General features: G+C 38.2%; 1 protein-coding gene across 1 annotated transcript in view; it reads right to left on the bottom strand.

The window, feature by feature from the left end:
- Window positions 1–9,145: 9,145 nt before the first annotated feature.
- LOC135468978 (slit homolog 2 protein-like) overlaps window positions 9,146–20,037 on the bottom strand; it is a 100,361-nt gene continuing 89,469 nt past the window's right edge. The window contains 5 exon segments of the mRNA XM_064747482.1: window positions 9,146–14,055; window positions 14,404–14,625; window positions 15,215–15,682; window positions 17,834–18,111; window positions 19,760–19,853. Coding sequence (XP_064603552.1) covers window positions 13,796–14,055; window positions 14,404–14,625; window positions 15,215–15,682; window positions 17,834–18,111; window positions 19,760–19,853 — 1,322 coding nt within the window. The 3' untranslated portion in view covers window positions 9,146–13,795.

Here is a 20,037-nt window from a genome sequence, read left to right as displayed (position 1 = left end):
TAACCGGACTGGACAAGGTAAATATACTGATCCCAAGAAACTCGCATGCTACGTTTACAAGCGTGAAACTTGCCACATCGCTATCCCTTTCAATATTCATCAAATATGGGCAAGGGCGTAAAAACGTCAAACATCGATCTGGAGAAAACCTTTACGCAACAACTGCGCAGTGGCAGAGACGAACCACTCCCAATTCTCCAGTAAAAAAGACCAAAGAATTTAGGAAACCCAGGACCGAGAAATGAAGTATGCAATTCAAATCAAACCCCAGTATATATCACCTACTCGGATTGTATATCGGTCAGTTAGTATAAACGAAATTCCAGCAAGGCTGAGTTCATTCCATACATAAACAGGGCTCTCACGGCACTTATATTACGTCAAACATCAGTTATACAACCAAACTACCCACATAACCCGATCCATAAGCCTTGCAGAAATTATATGTCATGAATATAATACCACAATGCAACCACACGGAAAATTTCAAGGTCGTACCGACACCCAAGTCTACGTGTACCACACATACTCAGGCAGCGAGGGTCATGGATTACATACAAAGCGCTCGAACATCTTGCCGCCAAAGGTATCATGTATTCATGAATTACGATTTTAGAGTTATCCATGAAGTGTGTATTATGTTAGAATAGGTAAGGGCTGCAAATGATCCGATGGTTACTGAACGAACGTATGTACCACAATTGCAATTGTACATACGTTAGTTCAGTGATTATTCAAGAAGTTGCTGCTAGAACAGGAAGGAATTCGTTTAAGGTTACGTCGTACTTAACAATTTTCAGTCAGTTGACGACGAGGAGTGATTAGATGAGTGTATATATACTGTGTCTTCTTGTAGCCGGGAGAACCCATTCCGTCTAAGTGCTGCCGCCATTGAAGTATCATCACCACACATCCCGCCCAGTCACATTACACTACCACTGTACCAACCAGTCCTGTTTTCATCTTCCAGCCACTCAGTGTTGGTCGCCAAGAGAGGCGGAAACAAGTACCATTTTAAAAATCTTTCGTATGGTAAGTATTGATATTCGACAACCATGTCACCGTTATTTTCGATTGCATGCTGATGTAGTGGTAATTTCTTGACATACAGTAATACTTGGTAAGAGACGATGTAAGACAAAGACTACGCCGAATAAATTGGTACATACAGAGCTTTATTTCACGGTTGTAAACTCGTTCGCCATGTTAGTATATACACATTTAGCCATATGAGCGTACGTCATACTGCTGTGCAACACCGAAAAACTTGACACCAGATCGCCACTATTCTGTTCTCTCTCTTCATCGCGAATCACCCAGGAAAAATGAGGTAGCACTACGTGCACAACTAAGTAAACAAAACTGACAAGAATACAACAGTACAGCGTGTCATGTTCAGTTTACATATATATCTCAATATACGCATCTCATTTAAATAAATATATACGGTGATAATGAAGACAAAAACAATAGGCAGTTTCAATCGGTTCATTTATGTATATTGGTGTTATTGCCCAGTAATAACAGAGCGCTAACACCAGTTGGCGGGAAGTATAAGTCTTCATGTCACACAACATTTGATACATGGTAAACTACCGGAAAGTTTGTACAATAATTTACATGAAGCGGCCGTGCATGTCATAAGCCTGAAGCAACAGACAGTTACAGACAACTGGTAACTCACCGCTCCTCACAAAACATTTTGGGCTTCAATATTAGGAGCCAAATACATCACTACAACGGCGAACAGACGACATCCTACCTATAAGTGGCGAACTTTCTAGGTTAGAATATGGACTTGTGCGTTACAGACGGCCAAGGTGGATTTGACATGGTTGATACTTAAACCAAAACACCGTAATATCAGTCTATTGCAGAATACCAAATCTACCCACCTAAATAATACGCTTATTATAATACATAACACACGTATGTAGACTATCTGAATCCGGATTTTAATTATAAAACATACAAAACAAACTATCAGACCATCGATGTCTGACTTGCATAATGCATTAACTATACCTTGAAATTCTAAGCAATTTGGTAGTACATTCGACTTACCTAAGGTTCTCAGTTTCCAACCTTACTTCTTCCATCCAAATCCATATCCATAATACATGTCTTTATGTAATCTGGATGATAAATATTTAACAAAAAACCCCCCAAAAAACAAAGTATGTCATACGCCAAAAGGAGTCAACCAAATAACAAACTCTTAACTTGTTTTTTTTTCATGGTTCTACCAACTTTGAAACGCCCAGGAAAAGGGCAAACCACCCTGGTTAGGTGGCTCTACATTTGATGACGTCTGCACTGCATTAAAAATGTAGTCTCACAAGGGAGACAACACAACATTGCCACATCTGCAATCAGTACATGTGTATTCATATGACTACTTACATGTAATTTTACTCTGCAAGTAGATAAAACAGACTATTTCTTAAATACTCTTCACATTATCAAACTAAACCATGGCAGTACTTCTAGCTGTGAAATAATTACCTTTATCAGCACCTAGAAGATTTCTAATAGTCCTGTGATATTTGATTTGAGGAAGAAAAATGACAACAATGAATAATTTTAAAATATAGAACCTTTCAAAAGTGAAAACAGATGGCCGGGCCAAGAAAATAAATCAGCTCAGATCTTCTTCCAACAAATCTTCTTTTGAAAAAATATCTTATATATTTCAATTTTATCTAAAAGAGTATCAACAGGTGGCTATATGGGGCCCTTTTTTAACAATTCTTCAGAAAACCTCGTAAAAATTTATTAAATGAAGCCTAACAATTCTATCTCTGATATCCGAAAACAGCAGTTTATTTAATTACATTAGTGTCTATTCGGAACATATTAAACATACAAACATATTAAATAGGTTCATGTGCACATGCTTGTACCTATAGACTTGAAAATTATCATCAAAATATCTTCCAATATGAAAGATACATACAATCATCAGGGGTTCAGTGTGATACTAAGTATACAAATGAATCATGCCAAATGTTACAAACTCCAGACCAGAGACTGTCTAATCATGTCTGCGTGTAATAAAAAAGTAGGCAGAAAAATGCAATACACACTAATAGGGAAAAATCTTAAGATTCTCATATACATATACACCTTAGGAACTGAACATCCCAAAAGTTTTGAAGTTTTGTAATGTAAACCTATAAACATTTACATAAAAATGCAGCATATTTCCACCTCCTGATGCCAAAAAGCACCAGTCCATTTTAACTATGTTTCACTGAGCTACATGATGCTTTCACTCGACAAGGAATTACAGTCCTCAGGTGCTGCCTACTGAACAGACAGCTGAATACACTGTCACATGTATAATAATATTGTCCATCAATAATGTATACTTTGTTACATACACATACATGTACTCTAATAGTGTATATACTGACAGATACATGGTATATAGTCTGATAGTGTACTAAATGACAAATATACATGTACTCTGTTATAATGTTGACAAGAGTACGCAGAGCTAAAGCACAGGAAGCTTTATGTCTTAACCTAATGTCTTAAAATAATCCACATTTCTCACATCAGTCATCCTAATTTTACAAATATGCCTCCCATCAGATCTGTCTAATTACTGTCATGTTATCAGAATTTATTTGTCCACAAATGACATTCGTATCCGTTCAGCATGTAAAGGATAGGCCTCTATGTCTCACTATGACAAATGTACTCAAGCCTGTATTCTACTTACCACACGTTTGACTGCCTTCCCACAGTGTGACTGTCATGGCGAGACATTTAATTTGACTAGTCCAATGAAAATAAGACATTCGCAACTTCATTTGATTGCAAATTTTGACAAATTGCATTCTCTAAACTCCGCATATGAAATATACTTGTACCATTTTCATTCCATTTGTTAAAGTCCATGAGTCAATGTGACAAATTGCATCATGTGAATGCGGCTTTATATAAATCTCAGTCCAATTTTAAATATTTGTTCTGTCGTTCCATCTGCCTTAATCAGATACACGTACTACATGTGACCATACTCCTCACACATCAGAATTATTACTGGTACCAACACACTGTAGCCATTTAATCCCACAGGCTTTCATGTATATCGTAATGAGTGACATGTGAGGAATTTCTTCTGTATAACACCCAATACTCACATCCAAGTACTAGTATCACTGGCACTGTCCAAATTCCAATAGCTGACACCAAATCTGAACAGATCTGTTCTTCAAGAAAATATGAGTATCAACAATTATAATATTTACTACTCCTGAAGTACAGGAGAGACACAATCTAGGCAAGACTATAATAATATATACAATGTTGTAGTAGTTGAGGTCCACAGGGGTATGTTCAACCCTGACACGAGCCGTCAGTAAGCTGGACAAGCTTAAGTCTCTGGGCAATTACATAGAGCGCTGCCCTCCAGAGTGACCTGACCAAATGGGCAAATGTCCTCTCAGTTCTAACTGTTTTCATAGTTTTTTCTTTTTTCTTCTCAAAATACGGAAATGTCATCACAACTAAGTTTGTTATGTTCACCAACTTCCCATTCAGCAAAAAGTGACTATTTTGGTATTGTCTATATGATCAACAGCTGCACACGAAGGCTTCATGAAAATCATGCCAAGCTGTGGATGGTTGAACTAAAATTACGATGGACATGAAAGCTGTGCGAGTAACGACCTCCGTGGGTATGCAAAAGAGTCTGTATACAAGATGTCTGTGTAGGCTAGATGATTTTTGGGGAAGAATACGTGATACTGTGGACTTAAGATGTGGGACTGTTATATCGAAAATCAAAGAATTACTGCGATGTGGTTTAATCCAGGTCATTATCCCAGTTGAGACATTTTAATGGTCTCAATATGACGGATTCGTCTGTCATAACATGAATTTGTGGACTGTAGATGTGGTCTGTTATATTGAAATTTCTGTGATATGGTTTAGACATTGTAATTATCAAAGTTAAGACATTTAAATAGTGTCACTATTTGGACATCTTGACAAGTGTTCACATATCACGATACTTTTGTGTCTGACACAGCGTGAGCGTATTTGTTTGTACGCCTGTTTATGCAGCAGGCTGCTGACCCGTCTTAACATGTGTACAGGTTGTCTGTTATCATTTATTTACTAGATGGGTTATTTTCTCAACCATTTCTGGTACATATATGTAGGCCGGCCATCAGGTTTATGTACAGCGAATACCAGATGCTCTACAGAAACCAACTAGATGTCTATATTACGTGACATCTTTTCCAGACTCTTCCACCTTTTGTACCACACATCTATATGTGTGATGTGACAATTCCACTCTGTTTTCTGTCACCCTTATTTCGAATATCTATCTGCTTACCGTAATGGGTATATACTAAGTTGTGCTTTATGGCGACCTCTACCTTTTATCACAATCATCTGTTTGTATAACGCATGATAAGCTCCTTGTATATGCTATGGACCTTTATCCAACCGTCAGTTACTGGTACCACATCAGTCATCATCCCCACATAAGTCATTAGCCAGATCAGCATTAGCCACATCAATCAATAGCCAGGTCAGTCATTAAACAGATCAGCCATTAGCCAGGTCAGTCATTAACCAGGTCATCCATTAGCCAGATCAGCCTTTAGCCAGATCAGTCATGAACCACAACAGTCATCATCAGTCACATCAGTCATGAGCCAGATCAATCAGTAGCCAAATCAGTCATTAGCCAGATCAGTGATGAGTCAGATCAGTGATGAACCATATCAGACATTAGTGAAATCAGCCATAGGCCAGATCAGTCATTAGGACATCAGGCGTGAGCTAGATCCACAATGAGCCAGATTAGTCATCAACCAGATCACGCTTTAAACAGATCAGTCATTAGCCAGGTCAGTCATGAGCCAGATCAGTCATTAACCACATCAGTCATTAGCCAAATCAGTCATGAACCAGATCAGTCATTAGCAGATCAGTCGTGAGCCATGTTAGACATGAGCCAGATCAACCATAAGCCAGATAAGTCATTAGCCACATCAGTCATTAGCCAAATCATTCATTAGTCACATCAGTCATGAGTCACATCAGTCATTAGCCAGATCAGTCATTAGCCAGATCAGTCACCAGCCAGGTCAGTCATTAGCCATACCAGACATTAGCCAGATGAATCATGAGTCACATCAGTCATTAGCCATATCTGACATTAGCCATATCAGTTATTAACCAGATCAGTCATTAGTCAGATCTGGCATTAACCAGATAAGTCATAACTAGATCAGACAGTAGCCAAATCAGTCAATAGCAATATAAGTCATCATCAGCCAGATTAGCCATGAACCAGATCAGTCATTAACCAGATCAATCGTTATCCAGATCAGTCATCATCAGACAAGTCAGTCATCATCAACCAAGTCAGTCATCAGTCATCATCCAAGTCAGTCATCAACTAGATCAGTCATCATCAACCAGATCACTCATCATCAACCAGATCACTAATCATCAACCAGATCACTAATCATCAACCAAGTCAGTCATCATCAACCAAGTCAGTCATCAGTCATCAACCAAGTCAGTCATCAACCAGATCAGTCATCATCAACCAGATCAGTCATCATCAACCAGATCAGTTCTGATCAACCACATCAGTCATTAAGTAGATCAGTCATCAATAGCCAGATCAGTTCTCATTAACAAGATCAGTCTTCATTAATAAGATCAGGTTTACTGACTTGATGCCAAGAGAAGTTTAAGCCAGTATTTTGACGCTCAATATTAGTGAAATTTTAACATATGACTGTTGGAGCATTTTGTTGTCGTTAAATGAACTGTCTCGATCAAGTTCAAGTGATCTCAACATAGGCCCGATTATAGCCATCTTTATACATAAAGAAGTTTGCCATCAGGATACCGTGGAAACAGTGGAAAGGCGCGACGCATCGTCACATCTGTATATATGCACACCTATCCACAAAAATTGAAACTGCGCTTTCGGACACGAAACCATACCTAATAGAAAACTCAAAGCATATCATTAAGTCACTTGTATTTATATATCAATAACAATTATAACTACACATGTAACACAACTGGAGATTGAACAAGGATAAGATTTGATTCCTGTATGTTCATTTATTTATTTATTTGATTGGTGTTTTACGCCGTACTCAAGAATATTTCACTTATGGGACGGCAGCCAGCATTATGGTGGGTGGAAACCGGGCACAGCACGGGAGAAACCCACGACCATCCGCAGGTTGCTGAAGACCTTCCCACGTACTACCGGAGAGGGAGCCAGCATAAGCTGGACTTGATCTCACAGCGACCGCATTGGTGAGAGACTCATGGGTCATTGCGCTGCGCTAGGTGAGCCACGGAGGCCCCCCTGTTTGTATGTAGACAGCCACGGAAATGAGCAAATGTGAGGCATGATGCACCATCACCACTGAATCAGTACATCTAAATAAACAGACAGACGGACAAAATCAACACGTGTAGCTGCTGCACACCGTTGTCGTAGGCCTATACTCACGAATATTTCTCTTATGCAGTCACATTTATATGCAAATGAAACCGAGTCTGGAGAAATTATAACGCTCCCCATTAAATTACCTGGCAAATCACCTGACATGCATTCTCAGTAGTTTTTAATAGTGGGCTGCTACTGAAAATAATGGAAAAACTCGTCTGCAGTATCGAGCAAAAAGATATTCTATGGCCGTAGACATGGGACAAGACTTGGCGCCTTAATTTTGAGGAATATTGTATCCGGATATAAAGTTCGGTGGCAGAGCGTCAGCCTCGAAACAGGACTGGTTGACCAAGTGTCAGTATAATGTGGCTAACTGGGTATCACGTATGGTGTCTTCTGCATGATGCTTCATGCTTCACTCCATTTCGAGCTTAAAACAAACAATATACTATTTCCGAACAGCAAATCGGTTGCCCTTTTCCTCAAAACTAGAGGTAAGTGATTCACAGACAAACAACTGTTTCAAAGCATAACCGGACTGGACAAGGTAAATATACTGATCCCAAGAAACTCGCATGCTACGTTTACAAGCGTGAAACTTGCCACATCGCTATCCCTTTCAATATTCATCAAATATGGGCAAGGGCGTAAAAACGTCAAACATCGATCTGGAGAAAACCTTTACGCAACAACTGCGCAGTGGCAGAGACGAACCACTCCCAATTCTCCAGTAAAAAAGACCAAAGAATTTAGGAAACCCAGGACCGAGAAATGAAGTATGCAATTCAAATCAAACCCCAGTATATATCACCTACTCGGATTGTATATCGGTCAGTTAGTATAAACGAAATTCCAGCAAGGCTGAGTTCATTCCATACATAAACAGGGCTCTCACGGCACTTATATTACGTCAAACATCAGTTATACAACCAAACTACCCACATAACCCGATCCATAAGCCTTGCAGAAATTATATGTCATGAATATAATACCACAATGCAACCACACGGAAAATTTCAAGGTCGTACCGACACCCAAGTCTACGTGTACCACACATACTCAGGCAGCGAGGGTCATGGATTACATACAAAGCGCTCGAACATCTTGCCGCCAAAGGTATCATGTATTCATGAATTACGATTTTAGAGTTATCCATGAAGTGTGTATTATGTTAGAATAGGTAAGGGCTGCAAATGATCCGATGGTTACTGAACGAACGTATGTACCACAATTGCAATTGTACATACGTTAGTTCAGTGATTATTCAAGAAGTTGCTGCTAGAACAGGAAGGAATTCGTTTAAGGTTACGTCGTACTTAACAATTTTCAGTCAGTTGACGACGAGGAGTGATTAGATGAGTGTATATATACTGTGTCTTCTTGTAGCCGGGAGAACCCATTCCGTCTAAGTGCTGCCGCCATTGAAGTATCATCACCACACATCCCGCCCAGTCACATTACACTACCACTGTACCAACCAGTCCTGTTTTCATCTTCCAGCCACTCAGTGTTGGTCGCCAAGAGAGGCGGAAACAAGTACCATTTTAAAAATCTTTCGTATGGTAAGTATTGATATTCGACAACCATGTCACCGTTATTTTCGATTGCATGCTGATGTAGTGGTAATTTCTTGACATACAGTAATACTTGGTAAGAGACGATGTAAGACAAAGACTACGCCGAATAAATTGGTACATACAGAGCTTTATTTCACGGTTGTAAACTCGTTCGCCATGTTAGTATATACACATTTAGCCATATGAGCGTACGTCATACTGCTGTGCAACACCGAAAAACTTGACACCAGATCGCCACTATTCTGTTCTCTCTCTTCATCGCGAATCACCCAGGAAAAATGAGGTAGCACTACGTGCACAACTAAGTAAACAAAACTGACAAGAATACAACAGTACAGCGTGTCATGTTCAGTTTACATATATATCTCAATATACGCATCTCATTTAAATAAATATATACGGTGATAATGAAGACAAAAACAATAGGCAGTTTCAATCGGTTCATTTATGTATATTGGTGTTATTGCCCAGTAATAACAGAGCGCTAACACCAGTTGGCGGGAAGTATAAGTCTTCATGTCACACAACATTTGATACATGGTAAACTACCGGAAAGTTTGTACAATAATTTACATGAAGCGGCCGTGCATGTCATAAGCCTGAAGCAACAGACAGTTACAGACAACTGGTAACTCACCGCTCCTCACAAAACATTTTGGGCTTCAATATTAGGAGCCAAATACATCACTACAACGGCGAACAGACGACATCCTACCTATAAGTGGCGAACTTTCTAGGTTAGAATATGGACTTGTGCGTTACAGACGGCCAAGGTGGATTTGACATGGTTGATACTTAAACCAAAACACCGTAATATCAGTCTATTGCAGAATACCAAATCTACCCACCTAAATAATACGCTTATTATAATACATAACACACGTATGTAGACTATCTGAATCCGGATTTTAATTATAAAACATACAAAACAAACTATCAGACCATCGATGTCTGACTTGCATAATGCATTAACTATACCTTGAAATTCTAAGCAATTTGGTAGTACATTCGACTTACCTAAGGTTCTCAGTTTCCAACCTTACTTCTTCCATCCAAATCCATATCCATAATACATGTCTTTATGTAATCTGGATGATAAATATTTAACAAAAAACCCCCCAAAAAACAAAGTATGTCATACGCCAAAAGGAGTCAACCAAATAACAAACTCTTAACTTGTTTTTTTTTCATGGTTCTACCAACTTTGAAACGCCCAGGAAAAGGGCAAACCACCCTGGTTAGGTGGCTCTACATTTGATGACGTCTGCACTGCATTAAAAATGTAGTCTCACAAGGGAGACAACACAACATTGCCACATCTGCAATCAGTACATGTGTATTCATATGACTACTTACATGTAATTTTACTCTGCAAGTAGATAAAACAGACTATTTCTTAAATACTCTTCACATTATCAAACTAAACCATGGCAGTACTTCTAGCTGTGAAATAATTACCTTTATCAGCACCTAGAAGATTTCTAATAGTCCTGTGATATTTGATTTGAGGAAGAAAAATGACAACAATGAATAATTTTAAAATATAGAACCTTTCAAAAGTGAAAACAGATGGCCGGGCCAAGAAAATAAATCAGCTCAGATCTTCTTCCAACAAATCTTCTTTTGAAAAAATATCTTATATATTTCAATTTTATCTAAAAGAGTATCAACAGGTGGCTATATGGGGCCCTTTTTTAACAATTCTTCAGAAAACCTCGTAAAAATTTATTAAATGAAGCCTAACAATTCTATCTCTGATATCCGAAAACAGCAGTTTATTTAATTACATTAGTGTCTATTCGGAACATATTAAACATACAAACATATTAAATAGGTTCATGTGCACATGCTTGTACCTATAGACTTGAAAATTATCATCAAAATATCTTCCAATATGAAAGATACATACAATCATCAGGGGTTCAGTGTGATACTAAGTATACAAATGAATCATGCCAAATGTTACAAACTCCAGACCAGAGACTGTCTAATCATGTCTGCGTGTAATAAAAAAGTAGGCAGAAAAATGCAATACACACTAATAGGGAAAAATCTTAAGATTCTCATATACATATACACCTTAGGAACTGAACATCCCAAAAGTTTTGAAGTTTTGTAATGTAAACCTATAAACATTTACATAAAAATGCAGCATATTTCCACCTCCTGATGCCAAAAAGCACCAGTCCATTTTAACTATGTTTCACTGAGCTACATGATGCTTTCACTCGACAAGGAATTACAGTCCTCAGGTGCTGCCTACTGAACAGACAGCTGAATACACTGTCACATGTATAATAATATTGTCCATCAATAATGTATACTTTGTTACATACACATACATGTACTCTAATAGTGTATATACTGACAGATACATGGTATATAGTCTGATAGTGTACTAAATGACAAATATACATGTACTCTGTTATAATGTTGACAAGAGTACGCAGAGCTAAAGCACAGGAAGCTTTATGTCTTAACCTAATGTCTTAAAATAATCCACATTTCTCACATCAGTCATCCTAATTTTACAAATATGCCTCCCATCAGATCTGTCTAATTACTGTCATGTTATCAGAATTTATTTGTCCACAAATGACATTCGTATCCGTTCAGCATGTAAAGGATAGGCCTCTATGTCTCACTATGACAAATGTACTCAAGCCTGTATTCTACTTACCACACGTTTGACTGCCTTCCCACAGTGTGACTGTCATGGCGAGACATTTAATTTGACTAGTCCAATGAAAATAAGACATTCGCAACTTCATTTGATTGCAAATTTTGACAAATTGCATTCTCTAAACTCCGCATATGAAATATACTTGTACCATTTTCATTCCATTTGTTAAAGTCCATGAGTCAATGTGACAAATTGCATCATGTGAATGCGGCTTTATATAAATCTCAGTCCAATTTTAAATATTTGTTCTGTCGTTCCATCTGCCTTAATCAGATACACGTACTACATGTGACCATACTCCTCACACATCAGAATTATTACTGGTACCAACACACTGTAGCCATTTAATCCCACAGGCTTTCATGTATATCGTAATGAGTGACATGTGAGGAATTTCTTCTGTATAACACCCAATACTCACATCCAAGTACTAGTATCACTGGCACTGTCCAAATTCCAATAGCTGACACCAAATCTGAACAGATCTGTTCTTCAAGAAAATATGAGTATCAACAATTATAATATTTACTACTCCTGAAGTACAGGAGAGACACAATCTAGGCAAGACTATAATAATATATACAATGTTGTAGTAGTTGAGGTCCACAGGGGTATGTTCAACCCTGACACGAGCCGTCAGTAAGCTGGACAAGCTTAAGTCTCTGGGCAATTACATAGAGCGCTGCCCTCCAGAGTGACCTGACCAAATGGGCAAATGTCCTCTCAGTTCTAACTGTTTTCATAGTTTTTTCTTTTTTCTTCTCAAAATACGGAAATGTCATCACAACTAAGTTTGTTATGTTCACCAACTTCCCATTCAGCATGTTAGCAGACTGGATCTACGGAGTACACCTTGAAGTTCAGACATGAAGTGCATGTCTGTAGTGAATCCTAGCTTGTTATCTGCCCATCCACACAGAATGAGAGTTGGTTCCTGACACGAGACTTCAACAAGAAATTTCACATCAACATGAACACATCACAAATACATATGTAATTGTAGCCATGCAAATCTGCGGCAATGAATGTTCTGTATTCATATATCTCCTCAGCTAACACAAACACAATCCATGTACGAATGACATATTTATATTCCCAAGTGAAATCTGAAATCACCACTGTCTCATGTAGATGTATTATTCACTAGAAAACTGAGCTGCGTATTTGTGAACGGACAGATGCAGTTTGTATTCATCAATTCCTTCACTTCCATGTTCTCTTCTGTATTCACCAAAACACTCCACAAATGTTTCTTCTGTATTCACCAAAACCCTCCACAAATGTCTCTTCTGTATTCACCAAAACACTCCACAAATGTCTCTTCTGTATTCTCCAAAACACTCCACAAATGCCTCTTCTGTATTAACTTGCTGTGTTTGTCATTCTTGGTTCTTTTGTATTTTGGGGTACACAGCTTACACTATACATTTGCAGCATCTTCTGTTTTTTAGGCAATTATTCAAGGTATGGTGAATACCGCTGACAGTTTTTGCCTCTTCGTTACTCTTAACTGAAATTCTGCCCATGTAGATGAACCATCCTTAGACACTGGCAGACCGGGGATGATATGTAAATGCACATAGTAAAACATAGATTACCCAGACCATGCAAGTCTTCATCACATGTGATCTATTCACATGATTTGGTTTAACCTCTAGACTTGGATCAAACACAGCTCCTGGGGTCACCAAAGAACATGACAATCTTTGTTGAACACACATGAATACACAACCCTTAAGGAGATGGGAGTAAACTTTGACCAGTTCTCACCCAGTTATCTCCCTTAGCATGTCATGCATGGCTTGATCTGCCTACTTGGATGAAAATGGAGGTAACATTATCCGGTCGCCCCTATCTCAGGGGTCATTCATTCATGGTTACCCTCAGCAATTTGGCTCGCAGTAAGAGTTCACCAGCAATCCACCAGATCATGGCTTCAGTTTCAAGTTTTATTTTTCCTGATCAACAGCAGCACCCTCTAAAATGAACTGCCCAGAGATCTCTCACATATATATATACTTGTTCCTTGGTCTAAACCATAAATTTTTACACCTAGACTCAAAATAATACAGCTGCCTTTGTCTCTCACATGAAGAATCTGGCTGTTATGCCCGCTTTTCGACACTTTCGACATCCACATTTTCGAATGACAGGAAGGTCATAGATAAAGTTGTTTCCATCGGGGCAGAAAAGTCTCACTTTTCGGGTTTTCACCCGTTTGGGTTTACAGCAGAACCTGCCACATGAGCCCAGGCATTTCCTGTGTTTGATTTTAGTCCGTGATTTGCAGCCTGTTTTGGGGTCCACGTATATGTCACGAAATATATAGTCTCTACAGTTAGGTGCTGAAAAAGGAAATGCACAAACTTCAGTCTTCTTAAAAATTAACATAATCTCAGAAGGAAAAAAGTCCCTGAGTACTTAACAAGTTCCATGTCATCATATAAATTAAAGAAAAAAATTAAATTTATGAGCAAATTCATAGTTACATTTGAAACATAGCACTTTTGAAGTTCAATGCCACATATTTAAAAGTAATAGTCTTAACATCTCTATATAGTACAGTTTTTAGCTGAGACACATATACTTGAATCTCTTCATAATATAAAATTCAACATGCTGATGCATGGGTGTATTCCAGAGAAACATTTTGCGATAAAACTAAGCGATACTTTGCCCATGATCAGCCTCACCTGTGTCACAGAACTCCCCTGAGTAGCCCCGCTGACATTTACACCTGTAGCCATTAGGGGTGGATTTCTTGGGGCGACACAGCCCAAACCTACACTGATGGTCAGCACAGGGGTCTTGGTCCTCATCGCTGTAGTTAGGACAGCCAGGTAAGACTTTGTGACGCTCTTTGCTTGACAAGAAGTCCACGATCTTACGGTTCAGGTACACCAGCTTGTAACAACCTGTAACACAGAAGCTTAGCAAATCAGGACAACTTGTTGGACTCATATTCTTCATGACGCAAAACAACTGTAAATGACAATAAGTCTACAAACAAAGGATTACAAGTCTAACAAATCTATTTTTGTCTTTAATCCTTTGCTTGTTGGTGACAAATTTGTAAAGAAGATAAAGCACAAAAATCTATAACAAACCAATAGAAAATGCATACACCCCACCTACAAGATGTATGAGCAAAAACACCCCTGACACATTTTTAACAAGGTTTATCACATTTTTATGGCTGCAATGTGGTATCCAGAGGCAATAGGATTACAAGCATAGCTACCATAGTTACTAGTATATGACACTGTAGCAGTGCTGAAAGAATGTAATACGGATAGTTATAAGTCATGCATATAAACAGATAGATATATATATATATATATATATATATATATATATACATACACTGTGCACATTTCACCAGGAAAATTAATGCTTCATAGCTAGATTTATCTTAGATTTTAGTTGATTAATCCTTCCAACTAAAATAGGCCAAGCCTGTTCAGCATAGTCCATTTTCCTGAACTGACTGAATGTATTACATACCATGAAAACTTGTGCCATCTCTGATGTGCCACTTTTTGAAGGCCTCTGAATTGACCCTGGCTGGTAGACCCCCCAGGTACAGCGGCTCTCCCACACTCAGCTGTTCCTTTGACCCCTCATTCAGGATTGTGCGTGCCATACCGCCGTCTATCCTCATCGTGAAATTCTTCTTGTGAACCAGCATCTCAAGGGAGTGAATCTCACCATCATCCACCTTCTCATAGCTGAACATGGTAGAAACTGGGTAGTTGCCGACATCAAAACTTACCCGCACCCGGCCTCTGAAGAGCTCGACGGCCAAATGCTGATCCTTGCCATTGTACAGAATGATGCCGGTGGCCTGCTTGGTAGCCAGGAGAATTGTGACGTTCACTGAAGGAATGACGTTGAGCTTTGGCAGTTGAAGATACGAATCTTTGTGAGGGAATGAGACACTGGTCAACTTTTCACACTTCTTACCACTGAAACCTGGCAACAAAGCACAGCGAGATAAGAACAGTGGACAATCGGGCAAGCATGGGGTTATGCTCTTATAAATAGCCGTATGTGCCTACGAATGCTGTGTCATTCATCCGGATTGAGACATTTACCTCTAATCTTAACTAATCCACCACAACACAGTTCAACTGATCTGGTCCTTTACCCTATTCATCAGTTAAACTTCAAAATGACTTGATACAGAGTTCATTTTTTCCAGTCCGCTATTTACTTCAAAGCAATATACATTAAGTGAGTCCATTAAGAGTCCATTTAGCTTTTCTTGTACAGTTTGGAAGATTAAGTCTTTCAGGGATTATTCTTTCCCTGTGCATATTTAAAATGTTATCCTTATTAATACTAGCATTGATTTTGGTGTTCAGAGGGTCCATTGAAATGAGTTTTAAATTTAGACTATTTAACATGGAGCATGTTGTATTATTGGTCATATTATCTTCAGCTACACCCATATTCTGAAAATGTGCACCTTTTATGCATGTTCATATAACTGACATATGACTGGATGTCCTCAATTTTATGAATAAATATTATGTAATAATTTTCCATGTTATTTAATAGCAGATACATTGTTTTCATCATTCATTTGTAAAAATATATGCTTACATTTTTGAAAATCAATATCATGAATATGTTTGATAAATATTTTTATACTGCTTACTACAGGCAGGGGCCTAAAATTTTGCTAGTAAAACTCCCCCCCCCCACCCCTCTGAGTAGACGCGTATCAGAGAGTTACCTCCCTTCCATTGAATACACAACTGACATCTCCCTTTCCACTTTCACAAGAAGAAGACTCGGACAGTCCTCTATCCATTTAGTTAGTCAAAAATTTTATGACAGTGCAACGGTGTAATTAATTAGTTAGTTATGTGTACATCTAAAGTTTTAGTTAACAGGTAAAGAGTTTTGGTTTTCGGAGAACACATACATTTAGGTGTAGTCATTAGTAACATCATTTGTTTGGTACTGTGATAGTTATATTTACAGATACGTTGTATTAAACATTAATGCCAGTAAACAAAACATGTACTTGAAAAATAAAATGCATAACTTTCACAACTGACAAGAATAGCATATTTATGCTAGTTATAATAATTGAAGTTGGTAGTGTTATCAGTGCATCATGCCAGATCAGCTATAAGAGGCCATTCACGACAGCATATGGTAATATATATATATGAATTGGAAACATAGAACAAATAAAAATAGCAAAAATAAGAGAAAAAAAGATATTGCTGTGTATTGTGGCAATGCAGTCAGGCATTGTGTGTATCAGTAAGTTGATAACAAAAAATAATGAAAATTTTAAATTAAGGTTATTTGCAGTAAGTAAATGTAGGCATTCCCTTGTCAGCTATAGAATCTTGTGCATGGCAAATAGGGCAGACATTTTGCATACTGACAAACATGTATTTGAAGCAAAAGGATAAGTAGATCATTTATAGATAGGTTTATGAATTAACACAATACAACATTTACCAACTGACCAAAGCATATTAAACACGAAAAGAACAGTAGCTCCCTACAGCCCAGGCCATCATTACTGGTGTATTCAAACCCAAAGCAGTCTCAGAGTGAATGATTACATTTTTGAGTTACTTGTAGGTCACAAGTTTAACTGAAATTAAACCACCTTCATACCAGTGTCATACCAAATTTTGCAAAGAAAAACATCACGATTAAATTATAATACTGATACAAATTTGGGATAGAACGAGTGTCATGTACTAAAATAACGAACAAATAAACGTCCACAAAAATTGCTTGTTAAAAACTGTTCACTATACCTCCAACAATAAAACTGATACAAAATAAAAGAGCCAAGGAAATGGCCAGGATGTCAAGAGTGGCTAGTACATGGTTTCATCGTCTACGAATATCACATTCTAGCTTTAACATATTTCCTTATTTTGCCGTAATGCAGACGCCTCATACTGTGAACAGACGTATTCACACAAATGCAAAGGTAAATGGCAATGTCTAGTATGGGATGCCATACGGCAATATGTTCCTCCAGAAAAGTTACATAACTAGGACTCCTGGAAGGAGGTTTCGCTGGAGGTGGCCCAGGCCTGGACTGAGAGAGGGAGAGAGAGGAGAAGCAGTGTTATAGACTAGTACCTGGTGCACATTTACACACATAATCAGCGCTGGCAAGAGGTTGATAGCACATTCCGTTATTCTGACAGTCATGCCGGCGACAGACGCTGGACTGAGGATAGAGGACATCCACAATTGGAGCTATTTCACAATATTTCCCCTTGTAGCCCGGTGGACATTTGCACGTATAGCTGTTAAGGCCATCCACACATGAGGACCCGTGCTGACAAACGTTGGACTTACAGTCATCGATGTTCACCGAGCAGTTTTTACCAGTGAATCCCTCAGTACAGTCGCACCTGTCAACAAGGATATAGAGGTGTGACATTTGGAAATGTCCGGCTTACGCTGAAGACATGGTCAACCATGTTATATTCAAACCTTGATAATCTAGTTATATTTGTGCAGAAATCTATCTACTTTTGTCATTCAATTTACAAAAAGTGCAGTATTTAATGGTTCTTGTCTTTTAAATGTAGGACATTCAGCAGTGTTAACTCTGCTAAGTTTTGTTTTAAAAGTAAACAGCAACAAAGCCTTTGAAAGCCGACATTTTGAACACTAAGAATCCTTTCTGACAAATTTTACTTGATAACGCAGCATATTTACAGAGAGATTGTCACTTCATAGTCATAACAATTCAAGCTGTGACAAACAGTACATATATATTACACAGCTTTATATAACACCTTTCTTTCACCATCACATTACTTGCACAATTTTATGTACAAGTAACTGTTACTTGCCTCATCTAAATTCTTTGTTCCATAGAAATGGATCTATTTATTTGATTGGTGTTTTACACCGCACTCAAAAATATTTCACTTATACAACGATGGCCAGCATTATGGTGGGAGGAAATCTGGCGAAGCCCTAGGAATATCCATGACCATCCACAGGTTTCTGCCAGACATACAGCTGGAGAGGAAGCCAGCATAAGCTTTTGTATAAGCCCACAGCAACCGCATTTGTGAGAGGCTCCTTTGTCCTTACGCCGTGCTAGCGTCCTCAGCAACTGAGCTACAGAGCCCCCCCCCACCCCCCCCCCCAAAAGGAATGGAATGTGTGGAATAGTTCATTTTTGTTTCACCAATATTACATTTAGCTCAACAGCAGCTCATATCACATTCAATACATCTGAATACATATGTACTTAAAGAATACATGAAAAGGTACCACAAAATGCAGGGTATGGCTTTAACCCACATGATGAAAGGTATACCAAAACAATTACAATTTTTTTCTCATTTTTTAGGCATGTTTTATATTTCTTAATAACCACTCTATTTCATGCATATTTTCCGTCGGTGGTCAGAAATATACAGGAATATAACCCCCAATTCAGACTCTCCCCTCAGCAGAATTGATTGGACAGTTATCACTGTTGCCGTCACCATAGCAGACATGACCGTTGGGGCCTTATACAGCAGTATAAAGCCATTTTTACGCCCCAAGAAGAAAGCTGATAAACTTTTTTGTAGTTGTATATGTTTCGCCATTATGTATTAAGATATAAAAACCAACAGTTTCATGTATCTTTGCACTGTTGTCAAAAAATATTTTCTTTTCATTAAAAGTGCATGCTCAATCTAACCTAAGGTATTTTAGTACGAAAGTAAAAGATAAATGTTTTACTTTGACACCTGACAAAAGTCTTCAGTCTGAAACTAGAGGCCCGAGGCAACTGCTCTGAGATTGTCCAATCAAATATAAGCCTTCTAATCCCAAGATTGTCTAAATATCACAAGAAATTAAAATCCCATTAAGTTGGGTTGTTTAAGAGGTGAAAAGATGACAATTAAAAGCCTAATTAAAGAAATTGTTGAGCTGAAGTGTAATTGGAGTTTACAAGTTTCACGTTTCATTAAGTAATCTGCGATGACAGAGACCGGCTTTGTGATGAGAGGTGTGTCATCACAACATTTACCTGTCACCTGCTGAACTCACCTGTAATCAGTGTTTAGATCCACACATCTGCCTCCGTTCATGCAGAAATCATACAGCCCTTTGCAGTACACAATCTTAGTGCCACAGTACTTTCCTACAAAAACATTAACAGAAGGGAGAAATTCAGCCATTAAGTAATGGAAAAAACTTTGAAAATATACCTACATGTACCAACCAACATAAGTCCACTATTCTATTTAGATCATGTCAATATTTTTAGATCATTTAATATTTAAGATCATGTCAATTAAGCTTCTGAACAACAATTTACTGATCTG

Source organism: Liolophura sinensis, chromosome 6, assembly GCF_032854445.1.
Source record: "Liolophura sinensis isolate JHLJ2023 chromosome 6, CUHK_Ljap_v2, whole genome shotgun sequence".
Classification (NCBI taxonomy): Eukaryota; Metazoa; Mollusca; class Polyplacophora; order Chitonida; family Chitonidae; genus Liolophura; species Liolophura sinensis.
Note: the sequence above shows the minus strand (reverse complement) of the source record. Positions and strands in the feature narration are given on the sequence as shown.